At 63.8% G+C, this 25,525-nt stretch overlaps 1 protein-coding gene across 2 annotated transcripts; it reads right to left on the bottom strand.

Annotated features, from left to right (window-relative positions):
- Nucleotides 1-4,592: 4,592 nt before the first annotated feature.
- TRAF2 (TNF receptor associated factor 2) lies at nucleotides 4,593-20,016 on the bottom strand. 2 transcript variants are annotated; one of them, XM_055541623.1, is made up of 11 exons: nucleotides 19,948-20,016; nucleotides 14,147-14,362; nucleotides 13,721-13,799; nucleotides 13,474-13,572; nucleotides 9,654-9,815; nucleotides 9,443-9,517; nucleotides 8,170-8,244; nucleotides 6,573-6,899; nucleotides 5,982-6,159; nucleotides 5,454-5,602; nucleotides 4,593-5,069 (listed from the first exon to the last, which is right to left on the bottom strand). In XM_055541623.1, exons 2-11 carry the CDS (start codon nucleotides 14,332-14,334, stop codon nucleotides 4,851-4,853), a joined length of 1,551 nt encoding a protein of 516 aa, XP_055397598.1. In that variant the 5' UTR covers nucleotides 14,335-14,362; nucleotides 19,948-20,016; the 3' UTR covers nucleotides 4,593-4,850. The 2 variants fall into 2 exon arrangements, with proteins under 2 accessions (XP_055397598.1, XP_055397599.1); XM_055541624.1 differs by lacking the exon at nucleotides 19,948-20,016 and adding an exon at nucleotides 19,761-19,867.
- Nucleotides 20,017-25,525: the final 5,509 nt, after the last annotated feature.

Here is a 25,525-nt window from a genome sequence, read left to right as displayed (position 1 = left end):
GGCAGGTGGGCCGGCAGCTGGCTGGGGAACCAGAGCTCCGCCTGCCCAGGTGCCTGTTGGAGCCACCGGCTCAGGGCTTGGAGTCCTCAGGGGGCCCTGGCTGGGGCAGCGGCAGAGCGCCTGGCACGTGACAGTGGACAGCAGAGGGGCAGGGGTGGCCCCGGCCCTCCCAGGGCTCACCCAGCCTGTGTGTTCGTCTGGGGACGCTGGGGGTGGGGGCTCTGGCGTGGCAGCAGCCTGCCGAGCAGCCCCACGGGGAGTGGCGGTACTGGACTGCAGTCGGCCCCACACACGGCGCCTCAACAAGATGGCCGAGAGAGTCATGGACAGGCCGTAGGGGACCTTACATCCTTCCAGCCAGGGGCAGCGGTGAATAGAGGCCGGCCCAGTCGCCTGCGGGGTCATAGTCAAGCCGGCCGCAGAGAGACAGGCCAGGCAGGGCCAGGCACACACAGGTAAGCTAGCCTGGGAGGACTTCAATGTGCCTGGAGGAGCCAGCTAGCAGCACAGCGGCTCCCCAAGGACAGCCCCAGCGCCATGTCGGAAGCAGGGGCGCTCACATCCCTGGATGTGTCTGCAAACCACTGGCCCTGTGAGAACAGGGAAGGGGCCCCAACAGCAGTGGAGCCGGGGTGCACTGCCCTGGACCCACTGGAGCCGCAGTCCGGAGCCTGTGCTTGGCCACAGGCAGGAGCCAGCAAACCCCATGGACGCTACTGTCTGGAGGAGCTGCAAGATGAAACAGTTTCTGGAAAACACTGGGGATATGTTTAATTGAAAGCCATCTGCTGCTGCTGCTGCTGCTAAGTCGCTTCAGTTGTGTCCGACTCTGCGACCCCATAGACGGCAGCCCACCAGGCTCCCCTGTTCCTGGGGATTCTCCAGGCAAGAACACTGGAGTGGGTTGCCATTTCCTTCTCCAATGCATGAAAGTGAAAAGTGAAAGTGAAGTCGTTCAGTGACCCCATGGACTGCAGCCTACCAGGCTCCTCCGTCCATGGGATTTGCCAGGCAAGAGTACTGGAGTGGGGTGTCATTGCCTTCTCCATGAAAGCCATCAAGGAAATACAAAACCTGTAAAGCAGAAGCAGCAGAATAGGAATTGAGAACAGGCAGAAACTGACATTTAAAAGGGAGCCGACAGGGAAGAGGTACAGCGACTGGGTTAAATGCTTCGCGCAGGGAAAGGAGGCTGGACCCGGCCCAGCTGCTGTGGAATCAGACAACAGAAAGCAGAGAAGCAGAAACCTGCCAGAAGAACAGGGGAACAGGGGGGCCTGGGAGGTGGCTCTGAAGAGGAGACTGTCCCCAGGGCGCGAGCAGACGTCTGATGGAGGGCAGGAGCCCCATTCGAGCCTCCAAGCTCAGTGGGGAGCAGCTCAAGGCCCCGCCCCTCCCGGGCAGAGCACGGTGGGCCTGCCGCCCAAGGCTCTGCAGAGGGCACCGGGGCAGCTGGGCCCCAGGACCGCACCTCTCCCCAGCGCCCACCTTTGATTGCTGGGCCTGCAGCACGGCCACCAGCCCACCGAGGGGCGGGAAAGGGGGCTCACAAAGCGGACTGAGTGCTGAGAGGCAGGGCAACCCCTGAGGGCTCTGTGGCCCCAGGTACAGTGGCCTGAGGAGAGGACTGACAGCCAGGTCACAGGCTCCAGGTTTCAGGCTGGGGGCCAGATGGGGTGCCGGCAACCAGGCCAGAGGGAGCAGCTTGAGAAACAGCTTGTGCAGGGCTTGCGAGGCCCAGGAGCCCCTTGGCTGTGGGGCTGCTCCCGAGGATGTGACCCAATGCCTGGTGAGCTCACAGAGCAGTGCCTGCGTCCCCACCCAGGGCTGGGGGTGCACACACAGGGGGCCCACCCAGAGAGTAGGGTCTGCGTCCCCACCCAGGGCTGGGGGTGCACACACAGGGGGCCCACCCAGAGAGGAGGGTCTGCGTCCCCACCCACGGCTGGGGGTGCACACGTGGCCCGTCCAGAGAGGAGGGCTTGGGGGGCACAGCAGATGTGGGGTCCAGCCCACAGGTTGCAGTGGGGCCGTGAGCCTGAGCCTAACCAGACCCAGACCAGATGAAGTCCATGTCCAGAGTCTAATGCACAGCTAGGCAGCTCTCACAGAACTGGGGGAAAGACACGCCCAGAGGTGCTGAGCGTGTCAGCGTGAGCATACAGGGACTGTGGCGGCTGCTGAGACACCTGAGCGAGCATCACACACGCTGTGCCACAGATGTTAGGGCAGATGCGTCTCAGCAAGGAAACAGAAACTCACTAGACAGACTCAACAGCAGGATGAAGTCAGAGGAGAGTCGGCGAACGTGACTGAGGACAGGGCAGAGAGGAGAGCAGGGGAGGGCGAGTGAGGGTCTGAGGGCTGTGGGCAGAAGGAAGCGGTTCGAAGAAGTAGTGGCTGACAACGTCCGCAGATTTGGTGGAAGATACAAACCTACAGATCGAGGAAGCTGAGCAGGACTCGGGACAAGCACACACATCCGGACACAAGTGACCAGAGGTGAAAGCTGAAGACGGGACACTGACGGCAGAGGCAACGCAGCTCACCCCAGGGGACAGCGTGCGGGGCTGCGCGGCCCTCCAGAGGTCCGGGCCGCAGGAAGCAGCACTCCGGGCGGGCACGCCTCGGCTTGCGGGACCTCCACTTCCAACCGGGGATTGAACTCGGGCCGTGGCACTGAAAGACTGGAGCCCTAGCAGCTGGCCCGCCAGGGAGGCCCAGAAGCAGAGAATCTTCCGAGTGCTGGGCAAACGGAGACAGCCCGGAACTAGGTCTCCAGTGAGAAGGCCCCGCCCCATTGGGCCTGGTGGAGGCGCTCTCCCGACAGGAAGGACACGACGTGAGCAGGAGGCGGCAGCGGCAGCAACGGGAAACCGTCTCCCGAGTTCTCTAAACACGTGTGACGACTGACTAGGAAGAGGCCAGTTATGATAGCTGGCGAGGCAGCCAACTCATCAAGTAGAGAGAACCATCCCACACGTGTGTGTAGCTAACAGCAGAGCCTCAAAACACACGTGGCACAAAGTGAGACGCGGCAGAAGTGACCGCTGGAGAGGCCAGGTGCTCCTCTCTCAGCAAAAGATGAAGCTAGTCGGCAGAGGCCGTGGAGACACAGCTGAGCCCTCCCCGTCGGCTTCCTAGGCAGCCCAGACAGTGAGCCGCACACCGGGAAGTTTAAAATGGAGAACTGATCCTCTCCGAGTCCTGGAGGCTCAGGTCGGAGCTCACGGGGCTGGCAGGGCCGCTCCTGGGGAGGCGCCCTTCCGGGCTCTTCCTGGGTTCGCCCGCTGTCTCCAGGGCTCTGGACAGACACGCTCCCCAGGCCGGCACGTGCGTTCCCCTCTGCGTGTCCAGACTCTGGGCATGCTGGATCGAGCCCAGCCTAACGCCTCCCTCTAACTTATCTCTGTAAAGGCTGCCATTCCAAACGAGGTCACGTTCTAAGAAGCACTGAGAAACAGTACTTGGTAGCTTTTGGGGAACACAGTTCACCCCATGACGAGTATCAGCCACAAATCTGGTACATACAGGACGCTCCCCTCACCGACCACAGCAGCACAGACAGGCACGGGATTCCAGGCGCTTCCTCCAGCCAGGAGGGATCCTGCCGAAGCTGCGAGCCTGTGCGCAGGGCTGGATGGGACGCAGGGCAGCAGGGACGCCCGGCCAGCCCTGGAGACAGGCACAGGCAGGTGTGTGCCTGTGGGAGTGGAGTGAGGAGGCGACAGACTGGGGGGGCTGGCGTTTACAGCCCCGCCGTGCTCAGCACGCCAGGCTCTCTACCCTGGGGCAGGGGACCCGGTGCACACATGTCCCGTGTGGGAGACCAGACATGGAGACAGAAATCACACACACAGCAGAGGACCTGATCGGCAAGGGCAGCGCCTTGGCCAGCTGAGGCGGCACGAGGGGAAGGAAGCCGGACTCCGCTTTTCTGCAACGCCTCTTTTTAATTAAAATATGTAATTCAAAACGTGGACATGGCTAACTCTGGGCACGGAGTTTATAGCTCTCCGTGCTGTGCTGCTGATTAACGTCTCAAACCAGAGAAGTGAGTGGCAGCGCTGAGCGTGTCCTGCGGGCCCCGGGGTCTCTGAGGACCTGGCCCTCCAGTCTCCCAGTCGCAGTCACGAGCACAGCTGGGTGTGGACAGCCAGAGGCCAGGGCCTGTGCCCGGCCGGGGCCCACCAGCTGCACCCCGTGCTCAGGCCGCCCGGGCTCTGCCGCTGTCAAGGGGACCCCCAGGGCGGGCGAGGCTGCTCCTGGGGCAACACCACATCAGGCCGCCACTGAAGACAAAGCCACTGTCACTTTCCAGGCCTGGGGCCCTGCTCTCCACGGAGCCCCTGGTGACACCTGAGCGAGGGAAGCTGCCCAACAAGCAGTCTCCCAGGAGAACAGCCGATTTCCCTGAGGTCCGCGGTGTCCAGGAGCCACGGGACACTCAGGGAGACGGCCAGGGTCACTGCCCCCAGGGCCGGAGCCAGGACAGCACTCAGCACAGAGAGCTGAGGGTTTGCTAACACCTCCCCGCATGGACGGGAAAGTTGACGTGTCTCTTGGCAGGGCTGGGCCCCCCACACATCCCGCAGGGCCGGGGACATGGGGCACCCCCCGCGTGCAGCCTGTCAGGCTGGCCCAGCAGGGCTCTCCTCCGAGCGGCAGCCAGGCCCGAGGCCGACCCTCCTCTCCCGGGCTCCTAGCCACGGCCGCCCTGCTGTGGGCTGAGGGCTCCAGGGCCGTGGGGCGCAGCCGCCAGGGACACACGGCCCCGCTCAGGACGGGCCCTTCAGGACTGAGCTCAGCAGGCACGCAGCCAGCGCAGGGCCGCGCTGCGCCAGAGGCGGCTAGAGCCCGGTCAGGTCCACAATGGCCTTGATAAAGATGGCGTCGTCACGCACGTAGGAGTTCTTGGCCTCCATCTTGGAGACAGGGCAGAAGAGTGGGCAGCCGCTGGCGATGTTCATGTCGCCGACCGGCCTCTGGAAGGAAGACGAGGTCACGTCGGGCCTGAAGGCGTCGATCACGTGCTCCCGGTTGTTCTGGTCCAGCAGCATCAGGGTCACCTGGGAGGAGAGCGCCCGGGGGCCACAGGGAATCACGGCTCCGAAGGCGGCTGGGCGTGTCCATCTGGACCCGTCCCGGCCTGTCTGCTGACAGAGGCCCAAGGCTGGCGCGGATGTGTGGCCCGCAGGCCTTCTCTCTGAGGACACTCGTCTCACGGGCATTTTCTCAGCAGGAGCTCCCAGCTGCCCCGGCCCAGGAGCAGCGCCCCCCGGGGAGAAGCGCGACCCCGCCCTGCGCTCGGGGACGCCACATCCTCCGTGAGGGCCACGGGGCTGTGTGTCCCCTCACTTCCGTCCTGACCTAGACCCAGACCTGGGTCCCCAGCTCAGCCCGGCTGCCCTCCGCCCTGGCACACAAGCTCTCTGAGGCAGCCCTGCACGCACCTTCTGGTTGAAGGGCCAGCGTAGGAGGGCGTCGTGCGGGCCGCGCATCAGCACAAAGAAGAGGGACAGGTGTGTGCCGCGCCCTGTGCCGTCCCCGTTGAGGTAGGCGCGCAGGCACATCTTGTAGCCGTACCTGCTGGTGTAGAAGGCTGCGGGGCGGCGGGGGTGAGCTCAGGCCGGCCATGCGGCCCCCCCACAGCGCCTGCCACTCAGCCCGGGCTCGAGGAGGGGTCAGCCACTGGTGCAGACAGACACAGAGCGCTCAGAAACGGGAACGTGAGCCCATGTTGGCCCTGCTGCCGGCCGGGAGGCTCAGGCTGGGTCAACGTGCAGCTCGCAGGGCTCTGGGCAGAAGGCCAAGGTCAGCCACCCCCGGTGTGGACGAGCATCCCGTCCAACGAGGAGTGGAGGGCTGAGCACTGGGTGCAGCGGGGGCGGCCATGTAAGAGTGAGGGGGGTGAGGAGCAGGGAGCAGGCCTGCGGCAGACCCCAGCCCAGGGGCGGGGGCGGGAAAGCCCCCAAGAGCACCTGGGGAGAAGATGGCGGGCGTGCGGCCTGCCACGGCTTCCTGGCGCTTCCTGGAGAAGTCCGAGATCTTCCAGACAAACACGCCGTCGAAGGTGGACGCCTCCATCTCGAGGACCTTCTGCTCCAGGTCGGCCACGGCCAGGTCCTTCAGGCCGATGCTCCTCTCCAGCTGCTGCACCTGGGGCGTGGGGCTGTGAGGACGGGCCTCACCAGGCCCTCAGAGACCAGCTCGCGTCCGGCACACACGAGCTTGTGACAGACCTCCATGCCTGTCCCCATATCCAGGAGGGTGCCCCTCACCCAGCGCCTCAGCCTTCCTGGGCTCAGCTGCTCGCAGGTGGGCTCCATGCCCCCGAGACCCCCACCCCAGGAGGAAATGCGTGTGGGTCCACACAAGCAGCAAGCACGCCCCCCGCGGCCACCTCCGCCCCCGTCGGAGGAAGGGCTCAGAGGAGCTCTGCTCAGGCCCTGGCGGAGCAGGGAGCCTGCCGGACACCCAGGCGCCACCCTCCATCCCTGGCTCGGACACCCCACACCCCTGTCTGAGGAGGCCTGGGCACTGCGGGCACGCGCCCCGCCCCCAGCACGGACCTTGTTGCTCAGGGCCTCGATCCTGTCTTGGTCCAGCCGGTGCTGCCGGCCGCAGGCCTCAGCCGTCACGGCCACCCGCTCCACCTCCCGGTTCAGCACACAGACGATGTTCTCGAAGGTGGCCGTCTTCCGCTCCAGGGCCTCGCACCTCTGCAGCAGCTCCGCCACCCTGGAGGGTGTGCCGGCCTCCCAGGCCCCCTCGCCTGGCCTGAGGAGCGGGCGGCTGTCCCCCGGGGGCCGCCCAGCCTCCAGCAGGACGCCCAGCAGCAGGGCCAGGTGCTCCCGGAGCCGCTGCGCCTCGTGCTCCGGCTGCTGCTCGCTCTCCACCTGCCGGGGCGACAGCACTCAGCCCTGCAGGCCCCGGGCGCAGACCTCAGCAGGCGCCGGTGCCCGAGCGCGTGGCGGCAGGAGGGTGAGCCCCGACACTGAGCGGCAGCGTGGCGCCACCCACCCCCACCTGGGGACACAGACCTCCCCACGGGCCGCCCCCGCGTGTGGGCCGCGGGAGGAGCCATCAAAGACGCTGCCACATGGCGGGGCGTGGGGATAAAATTCACCTTCAGGTAGTCCCCCCACACAGATCTGACTTTGAAGCCACATCCCTTGCAAAGCTCCACAGCGAGTGTGGAGGGTCAGAAGGGCCGAGAAAGTCTCAAGCACAGATAAAGGGACACAGCTGCACGGGAGGTCTCGCGCCTGGGAACCTGGGGTGCTTGACGTGGAGGCTGTGCCGAGGCCGCTGCTGGAGCCACGAGGTCAACAGGACGGGACCCTCCATAGGCCGAGAGGAGGCCCTTCACGCCCTGGGCCCCTCTGCTGGCTGCTAACAGCCCTTGGGCCCATGTGGAAAATAACCAGCGCTGCAATGCCCAGAAGCAGGAGGGCACACACAGACCGAGGGATGGAGGGGGCCCCACCCCCATTCAACCTCAGAAAATCAGGGCAGGTGATGAGACCCAGCGACGCCAAGTCACCAGGTACCAGCAGCGCCAGCAGGACGCGCCCGCCGAGCGCAGAGGGCTGGGGTGCCCGTCTCTATGGGCCAGGCCTGCACATGCCCAGCCCTCGGGGACACAGAACCGGTGAGAGAGGAGGGCCAGGGCCACGCGCACAGGGAGCCGCCCAGAAGCTGGCAGGCGTGGCCACAGAGAGGAGGTGGGTTCAAGGTCCAGAGAAAGTCGGCGTGCTGGAGGACAGCTGGGCCAGTGGCTGGAGTGAGATCACACAGCAGGGCCATGCAGTCCACAGAAGTGAGGTGGGGAGGGCTAGGGGCCATCTGGGAAGAACAGAAGCTGGGCCGGAGACCGGACGTGACGAGAGACAGGAGGCAGGTCCAGGATGACCACGGGGCTTTTGGCCAGAATAGCCAGGTGAAGCGAGGTGAGCGGATGGGCAGGGGGCGTGGCCAGCCCTCGGGGGGCGCAACATGCTGGGCATCCTTTCCACTGGGTGGTCAAGGCTGGGCACTGGGGATCACTGGGAGGACAATGGACAGAGCCAGACACCCGTGGGCCAGGCTGGAGTGAGAGTGGAGACGTGTCCAGAAGGGCCTCTGCTTGAGAACGAGAAGCTGGGCCACCTGCAGACCTGGACTCACCATCTCGGGGCAGCCAACAGCGTGAAATCGGCACGGGACTCGGCATCTGCCACATGCCCGGACGTGGTCCTGAAACTGACGGGCCTGGAGTCAACACCGCTCCGCCTCTGCTCTGGCCACTCACCCCTGCGGCCCCGACCAGGTCAGAGTCCGAGCAAAGGTCCCTGGACCCACCCCACCGGCTTCTGCACACTCAGGCCAGACAAGGCCCAGCAAGGTGCTCCCAAAGCTGCAGTGCACACTCGTGCACATGCACACTCACACTCACACGCATATGTGCAAACTCGGCCACGTGTGTGCTTGAAGCCAGCACAGGCTGAGGACATCTCAGATCATTCGCGGAGCCTCTATTCCCCGCACAGGCCTCCGAGTCCCAGAAAGCAGCCCTGCCGTCTCCCCCCCACAGCCGGTCTATGGCCCCGGGGCTCTAAGGCCGGAGGTGAGTTAGCGGGAGTCGTTCAGTTGTGTCTGACCCTTTGTGACCCCATGGACTGTAGCCTGCCAGGCTCCCCTGTCCATGAGATTCTCCAGGCAAGAATACTGGAGTGGGATGCCATGCCTTCCTCCAGGGAGCAAACTACACCCCAATATAAAAAAAACCTGGGGGGGATGCTGGTGAAACTCAAGGCAGAAAAGCTCTTGGCCACGTTCACACGCCGAGCATCGCCACCTGAAACCAGCCGGGACACAGTCCTCACCGCTTGTGCGGCCAGGCCTGAGGGACCAAGGCTGGCAGGGCGGGTCGGGACGGGCCCCCTCCCGGCCTGGGAGGGACCTGAGCCCCCACGCGCCCAGAAAGCACCCACCACCCAGTCCTCACCCTGGAGCACCGTGACGGCTCAACACAGCTACAAGCAAGTTTTCTCTACAGAGCGACCCCAGACACTCAAAAGAAGAGAAGACAAATGGACTCTGTCAGACGCACCACGGCTGCCTCCCCAAAAACAGGCCACAGGGCTCTCATCCTCCCCCCAGAGCTGGAGGGCTGGAGAGACAGCCGGCCACACAGGTCAGATCCCCACACAGCTAGCAGGGACGTGAGATGGGCCCGCGAGACCACGTGCTGTGCGAGCAGACGAGAGCTGCTGCCCACCCCACCCTGCCCCACCCTCAGAGACAGAGACCCCCAGCAAACTGGGAGCCCCGACACAGCGTGGAACACCCAAGCGCCAGGTCCCCGCCCCCGCGGGCCAAGGGCGCAGACCCCGGGTGCTGCCTTGGGGGGTGGGGGGGCGGGAGAGACATGGCGCCCACCCTGGCCCAGAGCGCCCACCTTCTCACGGGCGATCTTCTTCTTGCCGCAGCCGTCGCACGTCAAGGGGAACTTGGGGCAGATCTGGTGGTGCGCCTGCAAGGGGCACGGCGGCCGTCAGAGCCCTGGCCCGGCGTGCGGGGGGCATCCACAGGCTCGGGGCCGGCCCGTCTGGATGCCAGGAGGCCGAGGGAGGGAGACGCGGGCCCGCGTGCCACCCCAGCGCGCTGACCTTCATGTCGGCGGGGGAGCAGGGCGCCCTGCAGTGCCGGCAGCTGAGGCTCCGCTCCGGGCACTGGTGCTCCAGGTGGTGCTCCTTCTCGCCCAGGCGCACGAGGCCTTTGCAGGCCGGGCACTCGGTCAGCATGAACGGGCACTGTCCTTCGTGGCAGCTCTGGCAACAGAGGGCGCGGGCGTCGGCGGGGCAGTGGCGGGATGCTGGCCGCGTCCAGCCCACGGGACCCCCACGCTCACTCCGGTGCCCCTGCTCCAGGGCAGAGAGCAGGACCCGGGTCCAGCCGGCGGAGCCCCACCTTCTGGACACAGAGGGGACGGTGAGGGGGGCACGGAGGCAGAGGGACAGGCTCTCAGAGGACGAAAGGCAGAGGAGAGCCACCCCGGCCCAGGCGACAGCCAGGCGGAGGCCCTCCCCTCACCCTCCTGGAGCCGAGGCCATGGGTGACGTGGCCGGGGACGCGAGGTCCCAGCCTGGGCTCCGAACGATCAGCCAGGCCCAGGCTGTCCCAGGAGAGGTGACGACGCGGGTGGCTGTACCGCGGCCGTGAGAGCCAGGCCTGCCGGGCACTGGGGTGGCCACAGGGTGAGAGAGGAGGCGGAGGCAGCTGGAGCGGAGAGAAAGGGTGGGCCGGGAAATGGGCGGGGTGGTGGGCGCAGGGGACAGGCGGAGACCGGGAGAGCCGTCAGGAAGCCTGGCCGGAAGGGGCGCAGGAAGAGGCAGTAAGCAGAACACAGGACGTGATGCTTGGTGTGCGGTGGTTTTATAAAAACTGCAGTCAAATCCACATCATGTGAACATGACCACTCGTAGGAGCACAGCTAGGCGCCAAGCACACCACCCCGCGGGGCCAGAGCCTCCGTGGAGATGCAGGCTGGGCCCCCACCAAGCGGGGGCTGCTCAGGGCTGCAGGGCCGATCTGCAGGGCCGGATGCCCAAGAGGTCAGCCACAGTGACCCTGAAGGAGGAGGAGCCTGTCTCGGGCCATCTCCACGCGGCCCACAGTCCAGGACGGCACGCACACACGGCCTCCAACTCGCGCAGCAGGCTTGGCTGCGGGGAAAGCAGAACCCCAGGAGCACCCTGGAGGCTCGGCATGGGGGGGCCCTCCAGGCAGCCGGGGAGCCCCCAGGACCCCAGCTCCATGCTGCCCCAGGGGTGCGCATCAGATGGGATGCAGCCCCCAGGCAGCCCCACATGGCCGGGGGGGGGGGGGTCGTTAGGGACGCTGCTGCGGAGGCCGGGCCCCAGGACACAGACGGGCCACGCAGCGAGGGAGCAGGACAATACCAGATGCAGGGAGCAGAGTGGAGGGACCCTGCCCCGGGGCTGCCGCTCCATGCACAGCGCCTCAAACACTGCCCTGCAGGTATGCCCAGGGGGCACGTCCCTGAACCCCCAGGGCACCCGCAACTCCCCAGAGGGCTCTGGTCTGACCGCACTGAGCGCAGGGCAAACCACCACACAGAGGCTGAGGGGGCCTGAGACGCCCACGGCTCCTGAAGCACAAACAAGGGGCACCTGGGTTTGATCAAAGCAAAGGAAATGCTGGAGGCTGGGCACGGGGCAGCTTGACCAAGCCTGGAGAGGAAGGCCCGCCTGGTCGAGCCCGGCCCCACTCCATGGCGGCCGCCCCCAGGCTCAGGGTCCCGCTCAGGGGCCGGGCTGGCTCCATCAGCTCCCACTCCTCTCCGACGGCACGGAGAAATCAACAAACACGCCTTCAGCCAGAGTTCAAACCAAATGCTTAGGTGTTTCAACTTTGGATGCCCCGGCAGGGCCCAGCACCCCCGCTGTGCGCCCCTTTCAGCTGCAAAGGCCCCATAGCCTGGCCCCCTCAGGTCCGCCCGGACCCTCCTCTGAAGCCCGAGGTCCTTTCTCCCTGCTGTTCCCTCCCCCGTTCCCTGCCTTTCCCTTCCAGAGAGCAGCCCCCAGCCGCCCCCACCTGCATTTGGCAGGTGCTCCACCACCTTTTGACTGAACTGGAACATTATCTCACTGGGTTCTTAGAAAATGCTAGACATCACTGCAAGGGAAAAGCTTATTCAAAGGCTACACAGGATTTTCCCCATCTTTCCACACTCTCCGGAGCTCAGCTGCAGCCCCAGCATTTCCCAGCACAGCCCCAGTTCTGAGCAACCCAGAGGGCAGATGTCTTGGCGCAGGGCAGAGGGCGGGGCCACCATGCAGCAAGGTGGCTGCCCGCACACCGAGGTGGGCCTCGCTGGCTGTGGCCTCTCGAGCCAGTGACAGGTTAAGCCTGCACCGAGGGCTGCACTCAAGAGACCAGGCGGGCCCGCCTCCCACATGACCACCCCCTTGGGGACTTTCCTGAGCTCCCAGGCCCAGCCAGGGACTTTCCAGCCCGCGTGCCTGCAGGGCTGGCGGGCCCACGGCTGGCTGTGGTCCCAGGCTCTTGGCCAGAGGCCCTCGAAGCTGCCCTCGCACTGCCAGCCGGACGCAGAAGAAACCCCCGAGGACTCGGGAGCTGGGGTTACTCCACCTGTCCCCAGGGACCTTTGGTCCCCTCAAAGCGCATCACAGCATCCCCCACCCAGGGAGACCCTGCCCCAAGGCCTCCTCTCTGACAGCCCCGGGCAGCAACAGTGCAGGCCCGTCCACAGACGGGACCCGTCCTGCCGCTGCCCCGCGGTGGCCCATGGAGTCCCGCTCCCGGAAGGGGCGCAGAGAGGCCTGTGCGTCCTGGCCCAGTGCCTGATCAGAGCAGAGCATACGTGCTGTCCATCTGCCCACAGGCTCCTCCACAGACGTGGACAAGCTGTTCTGGCAAAATGCAGACCCCGAGAGCCCGAAGCCCACAATGTCGAGTCGGGCAAGAAAACAGGTAGCACCGCTGGACATGGCCCAGGGCTGGGGATAGGAAGAGAGGATCTGTGGGGACCCAGGGTCCCAACGCCAGAGCCGACGGGCCCCGCCCTCGGGCGGAAACTCAGGACAGCCTGGACTTGCCCCCCGGCTGGGAGACTGCTCTGTGGTCTGGGCAGCCCTGGGGAGAGAATAGGTGCCCTGCAGACAGCCCTGCAGCCTCGCCAGGGGGCTGTGTGGGCACTGAGGCCTCCTCCGGGGCGCAGCCTGGGGCCCCCCCCGACACACGAGCCCCGGCCCCTCGGGCGGGGCCTGGCCACTCTGCCCTGTCGCGCTCCCCTCCCTCAGGCCCCGCGTCACAGACCCCATGGCTGAGAGTGGCCTCGGAGTAACGGCCCAAGGCCCCTCCCCCTGCAGCCTGGGGCGGGCTCCCCTGTTCTCAAGACTAGGCCTAGCCCGGGGTCTGACCCGCCACAGCGTGGGCACCGCGTCCTCCGCGGGGAGCACCCGATCCCTGGGAAGTGCTGCGGGCACCGCTTGTGCGGACGCCCCGCAGAGGAGAGCCTCCAGGAAGAGCACTGGCCCGGCTCCCGAGGAGGCAGCGGGGTGGTAGGCCCAGCTGCCAGGGTGTGGCTGGCACAGAGGTGCCCCAACCTGCCAGACGGGCCCACAAGAGACGCAGCCGGCCACTGCCCTTGTGGCTGGCACCTTGTCAAGACGCCTTCCTGTGACCCCAGGACTGACAAGCGGGCCACTCCTATATCCTCCAGCGTGAACACGCTCAGCGAGGAGACACCACCACCTCAGCAGCGAGAAAGCTAACTTCTCGCCTGCGTGGTGCTCTGGCCGCACCCGGGCCCCGCACACACTGCTGCTCCCTGCCCCCCGGCCACCCCAGGAGCATGCACAGACAGCGAGCTCCCCAGCCCCGGGCACGCAGCTCCGTGCAGCCACCCAAGTGGCGGCTACTCTCCTCCGTAGAGGCCCCTACCTCGTAGTCCTTCAGAGTCCCCTTCCAGGAGCAGCCCTCACTGGGGCAGACGGCCGGCAGGCTCTCCACCTCCCTGCGGGCAGCATTGTCCGGGAATGCCTGGGGAGACAGCGGCCCTCGGGTGAGCCCCCCACCACCCACCCCAGGCCCGGAGCCGAGGCTCGGGAAGGGCCGTCTGTCCTGTGCAGCTGCTGCCCCCAGGCTCCCTCTCGCGACGCGGCCGGGGCAGCGCCTACGGCTCACTCACCGAGCTGCTCTCCAGGATTGAGACGCCCTCCTCGTAAATGCCCTCGTGCACGCAGGCGGCGCAGCTCTGGGGCCCGGAGCTGGAGGGGGGAGCGGCCCTGTGAGCCTGCTGCCGACGGCGAGCAGCCCCTGCCAGCCACCAGACCCACCCCACGGCCCTGGCACTTTCACGGCCACCAAGTAGGGCGGCCAGCAGGCACAGGCCAGTGTGTGCCAGCGCACCCCACAGACGGACGCGGGGACCGGGGACACTGTCCTGAGGACCGGCCACTGCCCCCGCCTCCCAGCCCCTCGGGGACGCGGGCGCCCGGAGCAAAAGGGCCGTGAGCCTGCGGCTCTGTCAGACTGTGCGGTTCCTACTAAAGACACGGAGGAGTGGGAAGACTGGCCCCAGGAGACGACCGCCTGGCCCCCACCATGGGCCCACCTCAGGATGTTGCTCAGGCAGGAGGAGCAGTAGCGATGCCCACACTGAGCCTGGAAGGGTCTGCGCAGCACGTTCTTGCAGGCCGAGCACAGGTACTTGTCCTCTAGCTTGGTCCCCAGGAGAGTCTTGGAGAAGCCGGGCTGCAGCAGGTCCAGGGAGCCGGGAGGGGTCACGCTGGCTGCAGCCATGAGCGCCGCAGCCCACCAAGCCCACGCCCTAAGGGAGAGCACAGCGTGTCAGGGTGGGTCTGGGGACGCGCAGCCACCAGGGGCCGAGGCCACTGGGCTATGGGGGTCCAGCCCGAGAGGTGGGACACTGGTCTCGTACACGCGGGGGCCGAGGCTGAGGCAGCGGGCACCCCCCACCGCAGGGTGGCCCCTCTCCCAGGCCAGCCGGCCCAGCCTGCGTCCGACGGAGACCGCAGCCCTCAACCCTTGGGGCTGGCATCTCCTCAAGGCGGCGATCGTGGAGTGCTTGGGAAACACCGGACAGCGTTCACAGTCGCCTGCAGGGGGCCCCCCGGGCAGCCCAGGAGCTGCCGCGCTGACCCCAGCCCCAAGACAGCCGGTCTCCCGCGGCAGCTTTCCACCCAAACACGGCTGGCTGGCTACACCTCCTGCGGCAGGTGGAGCCCGTTCCACAATCCACACACTGCTACTCCTGTTGGACGCTGAAGAACCACACAACGGTCTCTTTTTTGAGCAATAAAGAGGGAAAAGGCCCCAATACATTGCAGGCCTCGACCTCCCCCTCAGCAGTCACAGCTCCCTGGCCCAGAGCGAGGGCGCTCTGGGAGGTCTCAGTGCTTAAAGCACTGTGTTTCATTCCATCACATCTATAAATGCACTTTAACCCTTAATCGTAAAGGAGTGAAGAAGGAAATGGCAACCTACTCCAGTATTCTTGCCTGGAAAAATCCACAGAGGAGCTTGGCGGGCTGCAGCCCATGGGTCCCCTGACTGAGCACACGTGCGTGAGGGCAGGGGGACATGGGTGGGTAGCCATAAACTGGTAGAAATAAAAAAAAAAGGATCATAACGGGGACACCACAGAGGCTCTAAGCTCGTGCCCAAACCCCACCTGAACCGCACGCTGCTGCGGCCGCCTGCCCAGACACCTGCGCCCCTCCCGCACTGTGGGTGGGCAGCCGGCCACCTTTGTACTCAGGGGACAGATGTGAGGGGTCAAGTGTCAGGAGCCTCCAACCAGGAACCAAACCCCTCCTGGGCCTTCCAAGCTTCCAGTTTATTTTCCAAGTCCTCACTTCTCTTGAGCAAGGTGGTAAAAAGCAAGGAGTGCTCCGCGTGCCCAGCCCTGGCCTCACACTTAACTCACACCCCAAAATACGCTCCAGACGGGAACGCATTGACTTTACACAACAAAGTGACATTCTGCTAAATGGCATTTCTACTAGACAAAAAAAATTACTTATAGAATAACTCCAGTTACAGGGAGTTGGAGGACAGGCAAAGCTAACAGGAGACGAAGGAGCTGGGGGGCGGCTGCCCTGGGGTGATTCTGAGGCAGCAAGAGCGGGGGCTTCTCCCTACCGGCAGCACCCAGACCCCCCCAGGGCTTCCTGAGCGATGGGGCCGGATCGCCCCTTTACCACCACCCCCGTCTCCTGGGGGTGAGGGGAACTAGAGGTGACTTTCTGATGATTTATCAAGCGCACCTTCACAGTGGAGCCCTCTAGAAAACTCTAAACCAGGGGGTTTGGAGAGCTTCTAGATGGACATGGGAAATGCACAGAGGGGGTCTGGCTGCCCTCCCCACCCCCGTACCTGGCCCTGGGTGTCTCTCCCAGCAGGCCGACACTTGAGATTCTCTGAGTTTTCCGAGCTCTGTTAGCAAATCATTGACCCCAAGGAGGGGTCATGAAAAACCTCAATTTACAGTCAGTGGGTCTGAAGTACGGGAGGCCTCGCCCACCCACTGCCATCGGAGGTGGGGTGGGGGCAGCCGTGTGGGGCCAAGCCCTGAATGTGCGGGGCCTATGCTGACTCCAGGCGGCCAGGACACCGGTCGGCGTCCATTGAGAAACGGAGGGCTTCCCTGGTGGCTCGGTGGTGAAGAACTGGCCTGTCAACGCAGGAGACACGGATTCAGTCCCTGGTCCACGAAGATCCCAACATGCCGTGGGGCAGCAAATCCTGAGCCATAACCACTGAGTCTGCACGCCCTGGAGCCCGGGAGCCATGAGAGAGCGGCCCCCGCCCTCCGCAACTGGAGAAGAGCCCCCACAGCAACAAAGACCCAGCAGAGCCAAAGAGAAATAAATTAAAAAAAAGAAAGGAATGGAGAATTGCTTGGTGTGGAAAAACCCACACATTTGGACTCAGAACCCTTACGGTAGCGGAGCAGAGTTTCCGTGTAGGAGGGTTAGTGCTACGGGAGGGGAGGACTTCCAGAAGGAGCGGTGGCTGTGTGCGTGGACACAGGTGTGTCTGCTGTACACTCAGAATTTGTACACTTTGCTGTACAAGTATTTCATTTTAAAAATAAAGAGACGGAGCTTGTATTCCCAGAGAATCCAAAAAAGATGGTGAAATCCCTAATTATGGTACACTCATGCACATTTATCCAGAACAACCCTGCTTCATAACGTTAACAATGGCAGGGCAACCTTAGAAATGGGTTTTAACACAAAACAAGCCCCCAGGTGGGCTGCAGCCCCCAGGAGGGTGGAGGCACCTGGCACCTACTGCTCCTTGCCATCTCCTTCACTGCAGGCCTCCTTCGCAAGCCCAGGTCCCACCTGCGTGCAGAGCGGGAGGACCCGTGGACAGGGCCGTCCCTGCGGGAGATCGCCCAGACCCCAGCTGAGCCCGAGGCCACTGGGCAGCTGGGCCCCACCGTCCTCGCCCACTGCATGGGTGTCAGTGAGTCATCTCAGAAGGGTGAGCTGCTGCCCAAACCAGCGTCACATCAAGAGTCGAACAGGCGGCTGCTGGGGGGCCACCTGTCGCCAGCAGACACACGGGTTCAACTCAAAAGCCTCCCTCTGGGATGCCCCAATGCAGGGACTGAACTCCCCCAAACCCACGCTCCCACCGACAGCTGCCCCTGCTGCTTGAATGCTTGGGCTCCCACCCCCCAGGGCTGAGCTGCTGCACAGCAGACCTCCCGCGGCCACAGTTAAGGCCTGGCATCTGCGCATGGCACGCAGCGCGGCCCCAGGACCAGAGCCCCAGTGAGCAGCACTGTTCACACGGCGTCCACCTTCCTTCAAGCTTGACGCGATGCCACGTGATCGGGTACCAACTCAGCACCCAGCAACTGCTGACACGAGAGCGCAGGAGGACACGCTGCGCCCGCCCTTCTCGCAGCATCCACTAGCAGCTACTCGTGCTGCCAAGCCCCCTGCCCTGCCAGACTCTGGCCGAGCAGCGGCCATCACGGGCGCAGCTGTCCCCGGCTCCCGCTGAGCCCACCGCCAGGTCCACCGGGAGCCCGGTCGGCATCCACTGACCAAGCTGGCACATCCTGCCCCCATGAGTCCAGCAATGTTCAGACTGAGAAAGCCCACTTGCAGAAATGAAGACCCAACAATCCCTCCCCCCCAAAAAAAACCAGCATCCAGAACCTGACCACAATGCTACCGCTGGGCCAGGCCACCATCCACCGCGATGTGACTTACTGCAGGGCCGCCCCAGGCCCTGAAACACGTGATGGGGACCCGGCTCCTCCCTCAGAACCCCAGGCTGCCCAAGCAGGCTCTCGGAGTCCCAGAGCGCCCTCACCTGCTCCCTTGGCACAGGGGCATCACGGGCCTGGAGGCAGGGAGGAGGGGCCCGGCCATGTGCGGGGGGTTATGACTGCCCTCCCTGCTTCCCAGGCTCCCACTGGCCACCAACTCCCACGCCTGGGTCCGGCCCTTCCTCTGTGCTGCCCCCGACACACACCAGCCCAGCCATGCCCTACCCCGTTCCAAAGCAGGGCACCCCAATCCTGGAACCCGCACCACATCAGCCCTGCTACTCACCTCCTACCCCCACCACTGCTGTGCATTCACCTCCTAAACCACAGCCAGTCCACAAGAACACCTGCCCCAAACGCCTCTCCACCACCTGCGGGCCTGCCCTGCTGCTCGGAGCCAGGCTTCTGTGGAGCCTGCCTCGGTCCCTCTCCCGAGACACAGCCCCTCCACGGAACAGTGACACGCCCTCCCCCTGGACCCATCTCCCGGAAGGAGCAGTCCTAGCACCCCTCGTGGACGGGGCATCGAGCCCAAGCCTGGACTCGAGGACGGACGGGCTGTGTGCACCGCGCTCCACATGACCCGTGGAGCCTGCAGGGCACTTTTTTCTGAGTTTTCTTCTCTTGACCTTCCTCCCCTTGCTTGTGTGTGCCATCCTGCCATGGAAACCCACCTGCCAGGCTGTGCCGAGTCCACACTGGTGCGCTGACCATGCTGGCAGGTAGGCTGGCCTTTCCCACTGCTGAGAGGGGCCCACACCTGACTCAAGTCAAAAGGTCTATTCTTCCCCCAAAAATACTGTTCCCAGCACCTAGTGATGGTTATAACTCCCCCGCTCCAGCCCCGGCTCACAAGCGCTGTTGAAACGGCCGGTCCCTTCAGTTCCCCAGAGTGACCGAGTCAGTGATGCACACACGTGACCTTCACCTCATCCTGCCGTGCGCCACGCAGGGCGCTGGGCACGCTGAGCGGCACACCACCACCAGTACGGCCGACAGACCGGGGCCACCGGGCACCACGCAGCCTGGGACAGCAGAGGTCTGGGACGCAGGCAGGGGGATGCCCGAAGGGCCCGTGGTGCAGCCTGGGTGTCTCAGGAGGTGCCCACGCAGCTGTCCCCCGCACAGGACCGCAGCGCCCACGGGCTCGGCTCCCAGCGCCGGCCTTCGCGGGCTGCAGCCTCGGGGGGCGGGGCTTCGGTCCCCGGAGGGCAGGCTGAGGTGGGAGCTGGGCCAGGCTGCGGGGCTGGGATCAGCGAGTCAGACGCCCAAATGTGTGAAGAGGCTACGGCCCCCCAGAAAAGGCTTTAAAAAGCACTTCTGAGGAGTTTGAAATTCAAGCAATGAGGAGTTTTACGATATGCAAACGACACCGCAATAAAGCTGTTAAAAAATACAGAAACAACTCAAGCCACACTTCTGGGCAGGCTGGGAGACTGAGCTACTAAAGGCTGTCGCCGGCCGCACCGCCGGGGACATGTGGCCCCTGAGTCACGCAGGGCCAGGCGCGAGGCCCGGCACGCCCCCTGCCCTGCCAGACTCGGATCCGCCGAGCGGCGGCCGGCGCGGCGCAGCTGTCTCCGGCTCCCGCTGTGCCCACCGCCGGGTCCACCGGGAGCCCGCTCGGCGTCCACCGAACCCGAGGGCCCACACACGCGGCAGAGCAGCGTCCCCGGGCTCCGCCCGCCCCGGCCGCTGCCTCCGCTCTGGACCCCGCATCCGCCCCGGGGCCCGGGGTCGCCGTCGGGCAAGGCCAAAGCGCAGCGGGGCCGGGGCGGGCGGAGGAGCCGCGGCGGCCCCGAGGTCGGGGAGTCCGTCCGCACCCCAAGCGGGCCCGCAGCTGGCGGGCGGCTCGAGGCGCGGGGGCCCCACCGGACCCGGGCCCGCCCCCGCGGACGCCCCGCCGTTCGCGAACCTTCCTGCGTGGGGCCCGCTCCGACTTTCAGTTTCCGGCCCCGAGAAATCCCCTCAGGCGCGCGCGCTGCGGCGTCCGCGCCTCCCGCCGGGCCTCCCGGGTCCGCGCGCCCCGCCACCCCGCGTCCCCGCCCCTAGACCCCGACCCCCGACCCCACCGCGACCCCGACCCCGACGTCAGGACTCACCAACGGTCGCCTCGCGCCCGGAACTGCCTGCCAGCCAGCCGCCGCGGGTGCCGCCGACCCGCCCCCGAGCCCGCCTGACGGACTGCTGTGGGAGCCTACCAGAGGCGCCCAGGAAGCCATAGCGAGCACCGATTGGCTATATTTATCCCCGCCCCCTCATTAGGGCCCCCGCCCACCTGACGGACTGACACAAAAGCCTACCAAGGGCCTGCAGAGAGCCACGGGGGGCCCGATTGGCCGGCCCTGTCCCCGCCCCTCCCGCCTCCTGACGGACTGACACTGGAGCCTACCAGAAGCGCGCAGGGAGCTTCAGCGGGCACCGATTGTTCGGGGCTGCCGCGCCTTGGGTACTTAAGTCTCCCGTGGGCTCTGTCCTGGAAGGACTCCGCGGCTCCTTATGCCGGTGGTAGCTGTTCATTCTCGGAGGGTCAGCTCCAGGCCCAGGGTCCCGGCGTAGAGCTGAGCCCGAGAGTGGGTTACATTCATGAGAAAAAGTACAAACGGACCCCGCCTATCTAAAGGGTGCTTGTGCTTAGTCGCTCAGTCGTGTCCGACTCTGCGACCCCATGGAGTGAAGCCCACAAGGCTCCTCTGTCCATGGGGATTCTCCAGGCAAGAATATTGGAGTGGGTTGCCATGCCCTCCTCCTCCTTCCTGTCTAAAGGGTAGGAAGACCTAAAGGGAGGTCTCCTTTCCAAGTAGTGAAATGTTCTATATCAAGTAGCGGCGATGGTTGCCAGACCTTGCAAAAGTACAGATGACACTGAAATGTAAGCTTGAAAGTGGTTTAAATGGTGAATTTTCTATTATGTGAATTTTACCACCAAACAAAACCAAATATACATGCCTTTGGCATGCAAACACACAAGTGGAAACATTTAGAAAGGAGGCTGCAGTCTTGACCAGAACAAAAGGACCGTGCCGGGAGGGGCAGGGCACTGCCTCTGCGTGTGGGACCCCAGGACAAGCGTTTCTTATCTGCTGAAGGAGGGTGGGGAGGATTCGGATTCTCTCCCGTGGGACACAGCTTTCTAAATACCGGAGAACAGTCTCCTCTGACACCAGCTCGGGGGAAAGGGGATGGCTCTCCCCATCTTGCAGGAAGGGATGGGCAAGATTCCTTTGGCAGGTCGCACAGAACACTGGGCACCCCCGTTCCAGGGGAGCATCAGAAGCCAAACAAAGTGCTCAAGGACGGAGTGAACGAAACCAGGCAGGCTGTGAAGCCACGTAATGTAAATTATCCACTCGGCATCCAGAAGTACTCTCGTCACACTGCATAAATCATGACTTGGAGTCGGAATTCCCCAGTCCCAAACACCACAGCCCTGCATGCAGCAGCGAGGCCACCCTGCGTCCAGCACGAGTTTTGTGAACCTCGAGGCTGAGTTTGCCACTTCCCTGGTGGCTCAGATAGTAAAGAATCTGCCTGCAATGTGGGGGACCTGGGTTCAATCCCCGGGTTGAGAAGGTCCCCTGGAAGAAGGCATAGCAACCCATGCCAGTTTTCTTGCGTGGAGAATCCCGTGGACAGAGGAGCCTGGCAGGCTACAGTCCATGGGGCTGCAGAGAGTCGGACGGGACTGGGCGACTAACACTTACCTCAAGCATTCCGCCCCACCGTCCCCTCCTATGGGTTCCGTGAGCCTTCCTCTCAAGGCTCATGACTCATGGAGCTCTCAGGGGTAAGGAGGTCTCTTCTCCTAGGGTCTGGGGGGCCGAGGCTGTCCCATGAGGTTCCCCATAGCAGCACCCCTCTTTCTTCAGGGTAAAATCTGGGAGTCGCTCACCTGCCTCTGCAGTGCGTCCCCAGGGAGGCTCAGACCTCACTCCCCCTTCCAGCATTGGGACAGCAAAGGTGCTGGGCTCAGGGCCCCATCAGCCCACCCTGCCTCCCGAGGAGGTTTCCTGGGCGAAAGTCCTGCTTCCCCAGAAGGCGGCTGCCTGCAGCCCTTGGCACTGACAGGGCTGAGCTAATCTTGAAGGTCCTAGAGAGGCTTCCAGCATGAGAATGCTTTCATATCTTTCAGACTGCCAGTTCAGAGGGTCTCCCTGCATACACTGATCAATACATAGAGTGTACGTGTGTGTGTGTGTGTGTGTGTGCGTGTGCGTGTGTGTGGTTCTGGCAGCAGGTCCTGGAGAGACCGGGGAGATGGAGCCTTGGCAGGGAGGGGCTGCTGACGGAGAAGCGGCCAGCCCACACCCGCCACCAGCTCAGAAGGTGACATCTAGGTCCTGGACGGCTGGGAAGAGATGACTCACTCTGGTCGTCCAGCAACGCAGGGGATTCCCATGCAGGTTCCTTCCTGCCAAAAAGAAAGCAAAACTCAGTCTCTGAGGCAGCCATCCGGGAGGTGACTGGGACAGCCCAGTGGGCCCTGCCGGGGCATCATCGGCCTGCTCCCTGAGGGCTGGGGCCTGGGGCCTCTGTCCCTCACCTCGGTGCCCCCCAGAGAGGTGTGGGCCCGGCTACAGACCCGGGTCGATGCTGCTGTGGCTCCTGGCTTTTCTCAGCTCTCCCAAGCAGGCAGGACAGGCCCCATCTGCCGTTCACTGGGCCTGCAGACCCCTGGGGACGGTGCGACCGCCACCTCCTACTCTGCCCGAGGCCCCCTCCCTGGCCCCTGGCGCCTGCTCAGCTGCCTGGGGTCTCCTCTCCCAGGCCCTCATCAGCGCCCCAGGACCCTTCCTAATGCCCAGGGCACCTCTGCTCCTCACTGGCACGGCCAGTCTCCTTGGACATCTCACCTCCTGTCCTTTACGCCCAAGCTTCTGGGAGAACAGCACTCAGCCCTGAGGCAGGAGGGTCAACATAGGCCCCCACTTGGGACCCTGGTTGTGGGCTGCCCCCCTGTGCCTGAAGCTGTCCCCAGAGCAGAGGCCGGAGCTGGTAGAGCCAGCCTTCTGACACAACCCACTCCCTGTCCTGAGAGCTCAGCCCTGAAGGTCACACCGGGGCTGCAGCTTCTGAAAGGAGCCAGTTTCACTCTCACTGTGTAGTCACCTGATGGAGGGGGTTCCAGAAAGGCCAGCCTCCAGTCCTGCCCAGAATTCCCCTGCCCCAGCGCCAGCCACAAGGGGCTCCCCCGCTCTCCCGCCTGGAAGCGCACTGCCCACGCTGTCCCTCCTCCAAAAAAGGAGAAAGAAGGGGGTGGTGAGGTCCGGCAGCTGACTTCACAGCAGCCAGTCACGCCCACTGACGCCCAGGTGCAGACGAGGTGCAGAGAGCAAGGAGGTGACAGTGTGTGCAGCGTCCTCCGTAAGCCGAGGTGGGAGAGAAGGGTCTCCATGGCCGTTTGTACTTTGTATTCTCTGTAGACTTGGGAAGGATGCAGGAGGAAGTAATTGACATGGTGGGAGGCGGGGAGGAGCCAATTTCTCTGAACACCTACTGTTTTTAAACCACTTCATGGTACCACCTATTCACAAACATTTGGTTTTAAACAACAGAAGAACATTTTGGAAGCTCTGGAAAACACATAAAATTGCCAAGAAGGCAAAGATCACCCCCAATTCCCCCACTTAGAGACAAGCTCTGCCCAGATTCTTAGAAAATGGACCCCACCCCACATGCAGAACTGCAGACCTGGGAGACAACCTCACGTGCAGAATCACAGATGCCAGGGCTGCCCTGACCACCCACGGCCTCCCGACACCAGGCCAATCTGGCCCCAGGGCCTTTGCACCAGCTCACAGGTGGCGGGGAAGAGCTACCTTCCCCCTGCCAGGCGCTGGACACAGCCTGGGCCCTCTAGTGTCTCAAGATAGAAAAGGTCTGTCTCCTGGTTGCCCTGTGTTAAGTGGGCCTCTCCCCCACCCCTGGTGGGACTAGCCTCGTGTGCTCCTGTCCTCCCCCAGATGTGGGTCTTTGGAGGGCAGCGGCCCCTTCGGGCTCATTGGGGAGCAGCGGTCGGTCCGCGCGTGCCCCCTGCCGGCCTCATCCGGAACTTCGGCCCTTGCCCCTTGACGCCGGCGGGACCTCCCGCCTAGGACCCGCACTTGCTTGCTACCTGGGCGGAACTCGCTCCACTGCCTCACTTCGAACCCGGAAACCCTAAGATGGCTCTGCTCGCGCTAAGACCCACCAGCTCCGTGTCAGAGAGGCTGCGGCTGGCCCTCGGGGATCTCCAAGGACCCCTCCGCAGCAGACATTTCCCGCCCCACCACGGCCACCCTCCTCCATGGGGCTCCCTCCTGTCCAGGACCCAGCAGTCTACAGCCCAGCTGGGACTTGTGACCCTGGTTCTGCCAGCTGTCCACCACCCCTCCTAGCTTCCACTGAACCCAGGCCCATCCCTGGCAGCGCCACCCTCTCCTGCTGGCCCCCTCCCCTCCCCTGACCACCTGCAGAGGCCCTGTACCTGGCTCAGTCTAGGTGGGGCTACGTTCTGCAGCTGAAAGAGGTGGCCGCCAGGGCTCTGGAGAAGCTGGTGGGGCTCCTCCACTCCTGGTCCAGCCACTCGGCCCCCAGAGGCCACAGCCCACCCTCTCCTCCCACACACCCGGCCTTTGCAGTCCCCACTGGGGATGCCCAGTGGATCTTTCAGCTCCCCGTCTCCGGAGGACCGAGAGCTCAGGGATGACAGTGGCCTGAAAAGAAGAGCCAGTGGTGGGAACGCTGTCTTGCTGAACTTCATGCACACAGCCATGTAAAAAGTGAAAAGTAAACACACTCAATAAACAGTACAGGAAGGGGAGAGCGATGGATAGAAACTTTCTTTATATTAACGTGTTTTCTAAAAAAAGAGGGGAATGCACATTCCAACACGTCCATGTTTCACAGTAATGAAGAACATCATGGATCAGTTTCTGTTTTCAAGTCTTAGTATCTGCAAATTTGACAACGCTTTCGTCACAATCAACCTTTTCCATCTTGTCATATTCAACAGACAATCCAGCCACATTTGTCCATCCACTCTCACTCAGAGGTGACCAAAGAATGCCCTTTATGAACCTTAACAAACTTACGGTAATTTTCTTTCACTTCTCCAGTATTTTTGCCTGGAGAGAGGAGCCTGCCAGGCTACAGTCCATGGGGTCACAAGAGTCGGACATGACTTAGCGACTAAACCACCACGGCCGCTGCCAGCCAAAGCTGGAGTGGGGACTGGGCTGTAGGAGAAGCCCTTGTGCCTGCCATGGATGCCAGTTACCCCAAAGAGGAAGGTGCCTCTACTTACCATCAGGCAGGAGGAAGGAAACTGCCCTAGGCACCCTCAACCACCCCCACAGCCCAGCCAATAAAAATAGGGGCCCAGCCAATGGGAAGCCTCCACTGGAGCCCTAGTTCCTCCAATCACCTTTCTGGTCATCACAGCCCCTGCCAGCTCCCCCTTTCCCTATAAAAGCAAGTTCCCCTCCATGTTGTTCTCTGGATTTGCCTATGGTCGGTCACACTTCTAACACCCTGAATTGCAACTCCTTGGCTTTTCCACATAGTCTCTCTTTTGCTGATAACATAATTATTAAAGTGGACAGTGACAACCTGTTTGAAACTTGGCTGAGTAACGTCAGTGCCTCTGAGCTAGTGAAGGAATTCACAGGTTCCATCACCCGTGTGGGAGCTTTATGTACA

The sequence above is a fragment of the Bubalus kerabau genome, chromosome 11 (assembly GCF_029407905.1).
Source record: "Bubalus kerabau isolate K-KA32 ecotype Philippines breed swamp buffalo chromosome 11, PCC_UOA_SB_1v2, whole genome shotgun sequence".
Classification (NCBI taxonomy): Eukaryota; Metazoa; Chordata; class Mammalia; order Artiodactyla; family Bovidae; genus Bubalus; species Bubalus kerabau.
This window is presented reverse-complemented; position numbering and strand designations above follow the sequence as displayed.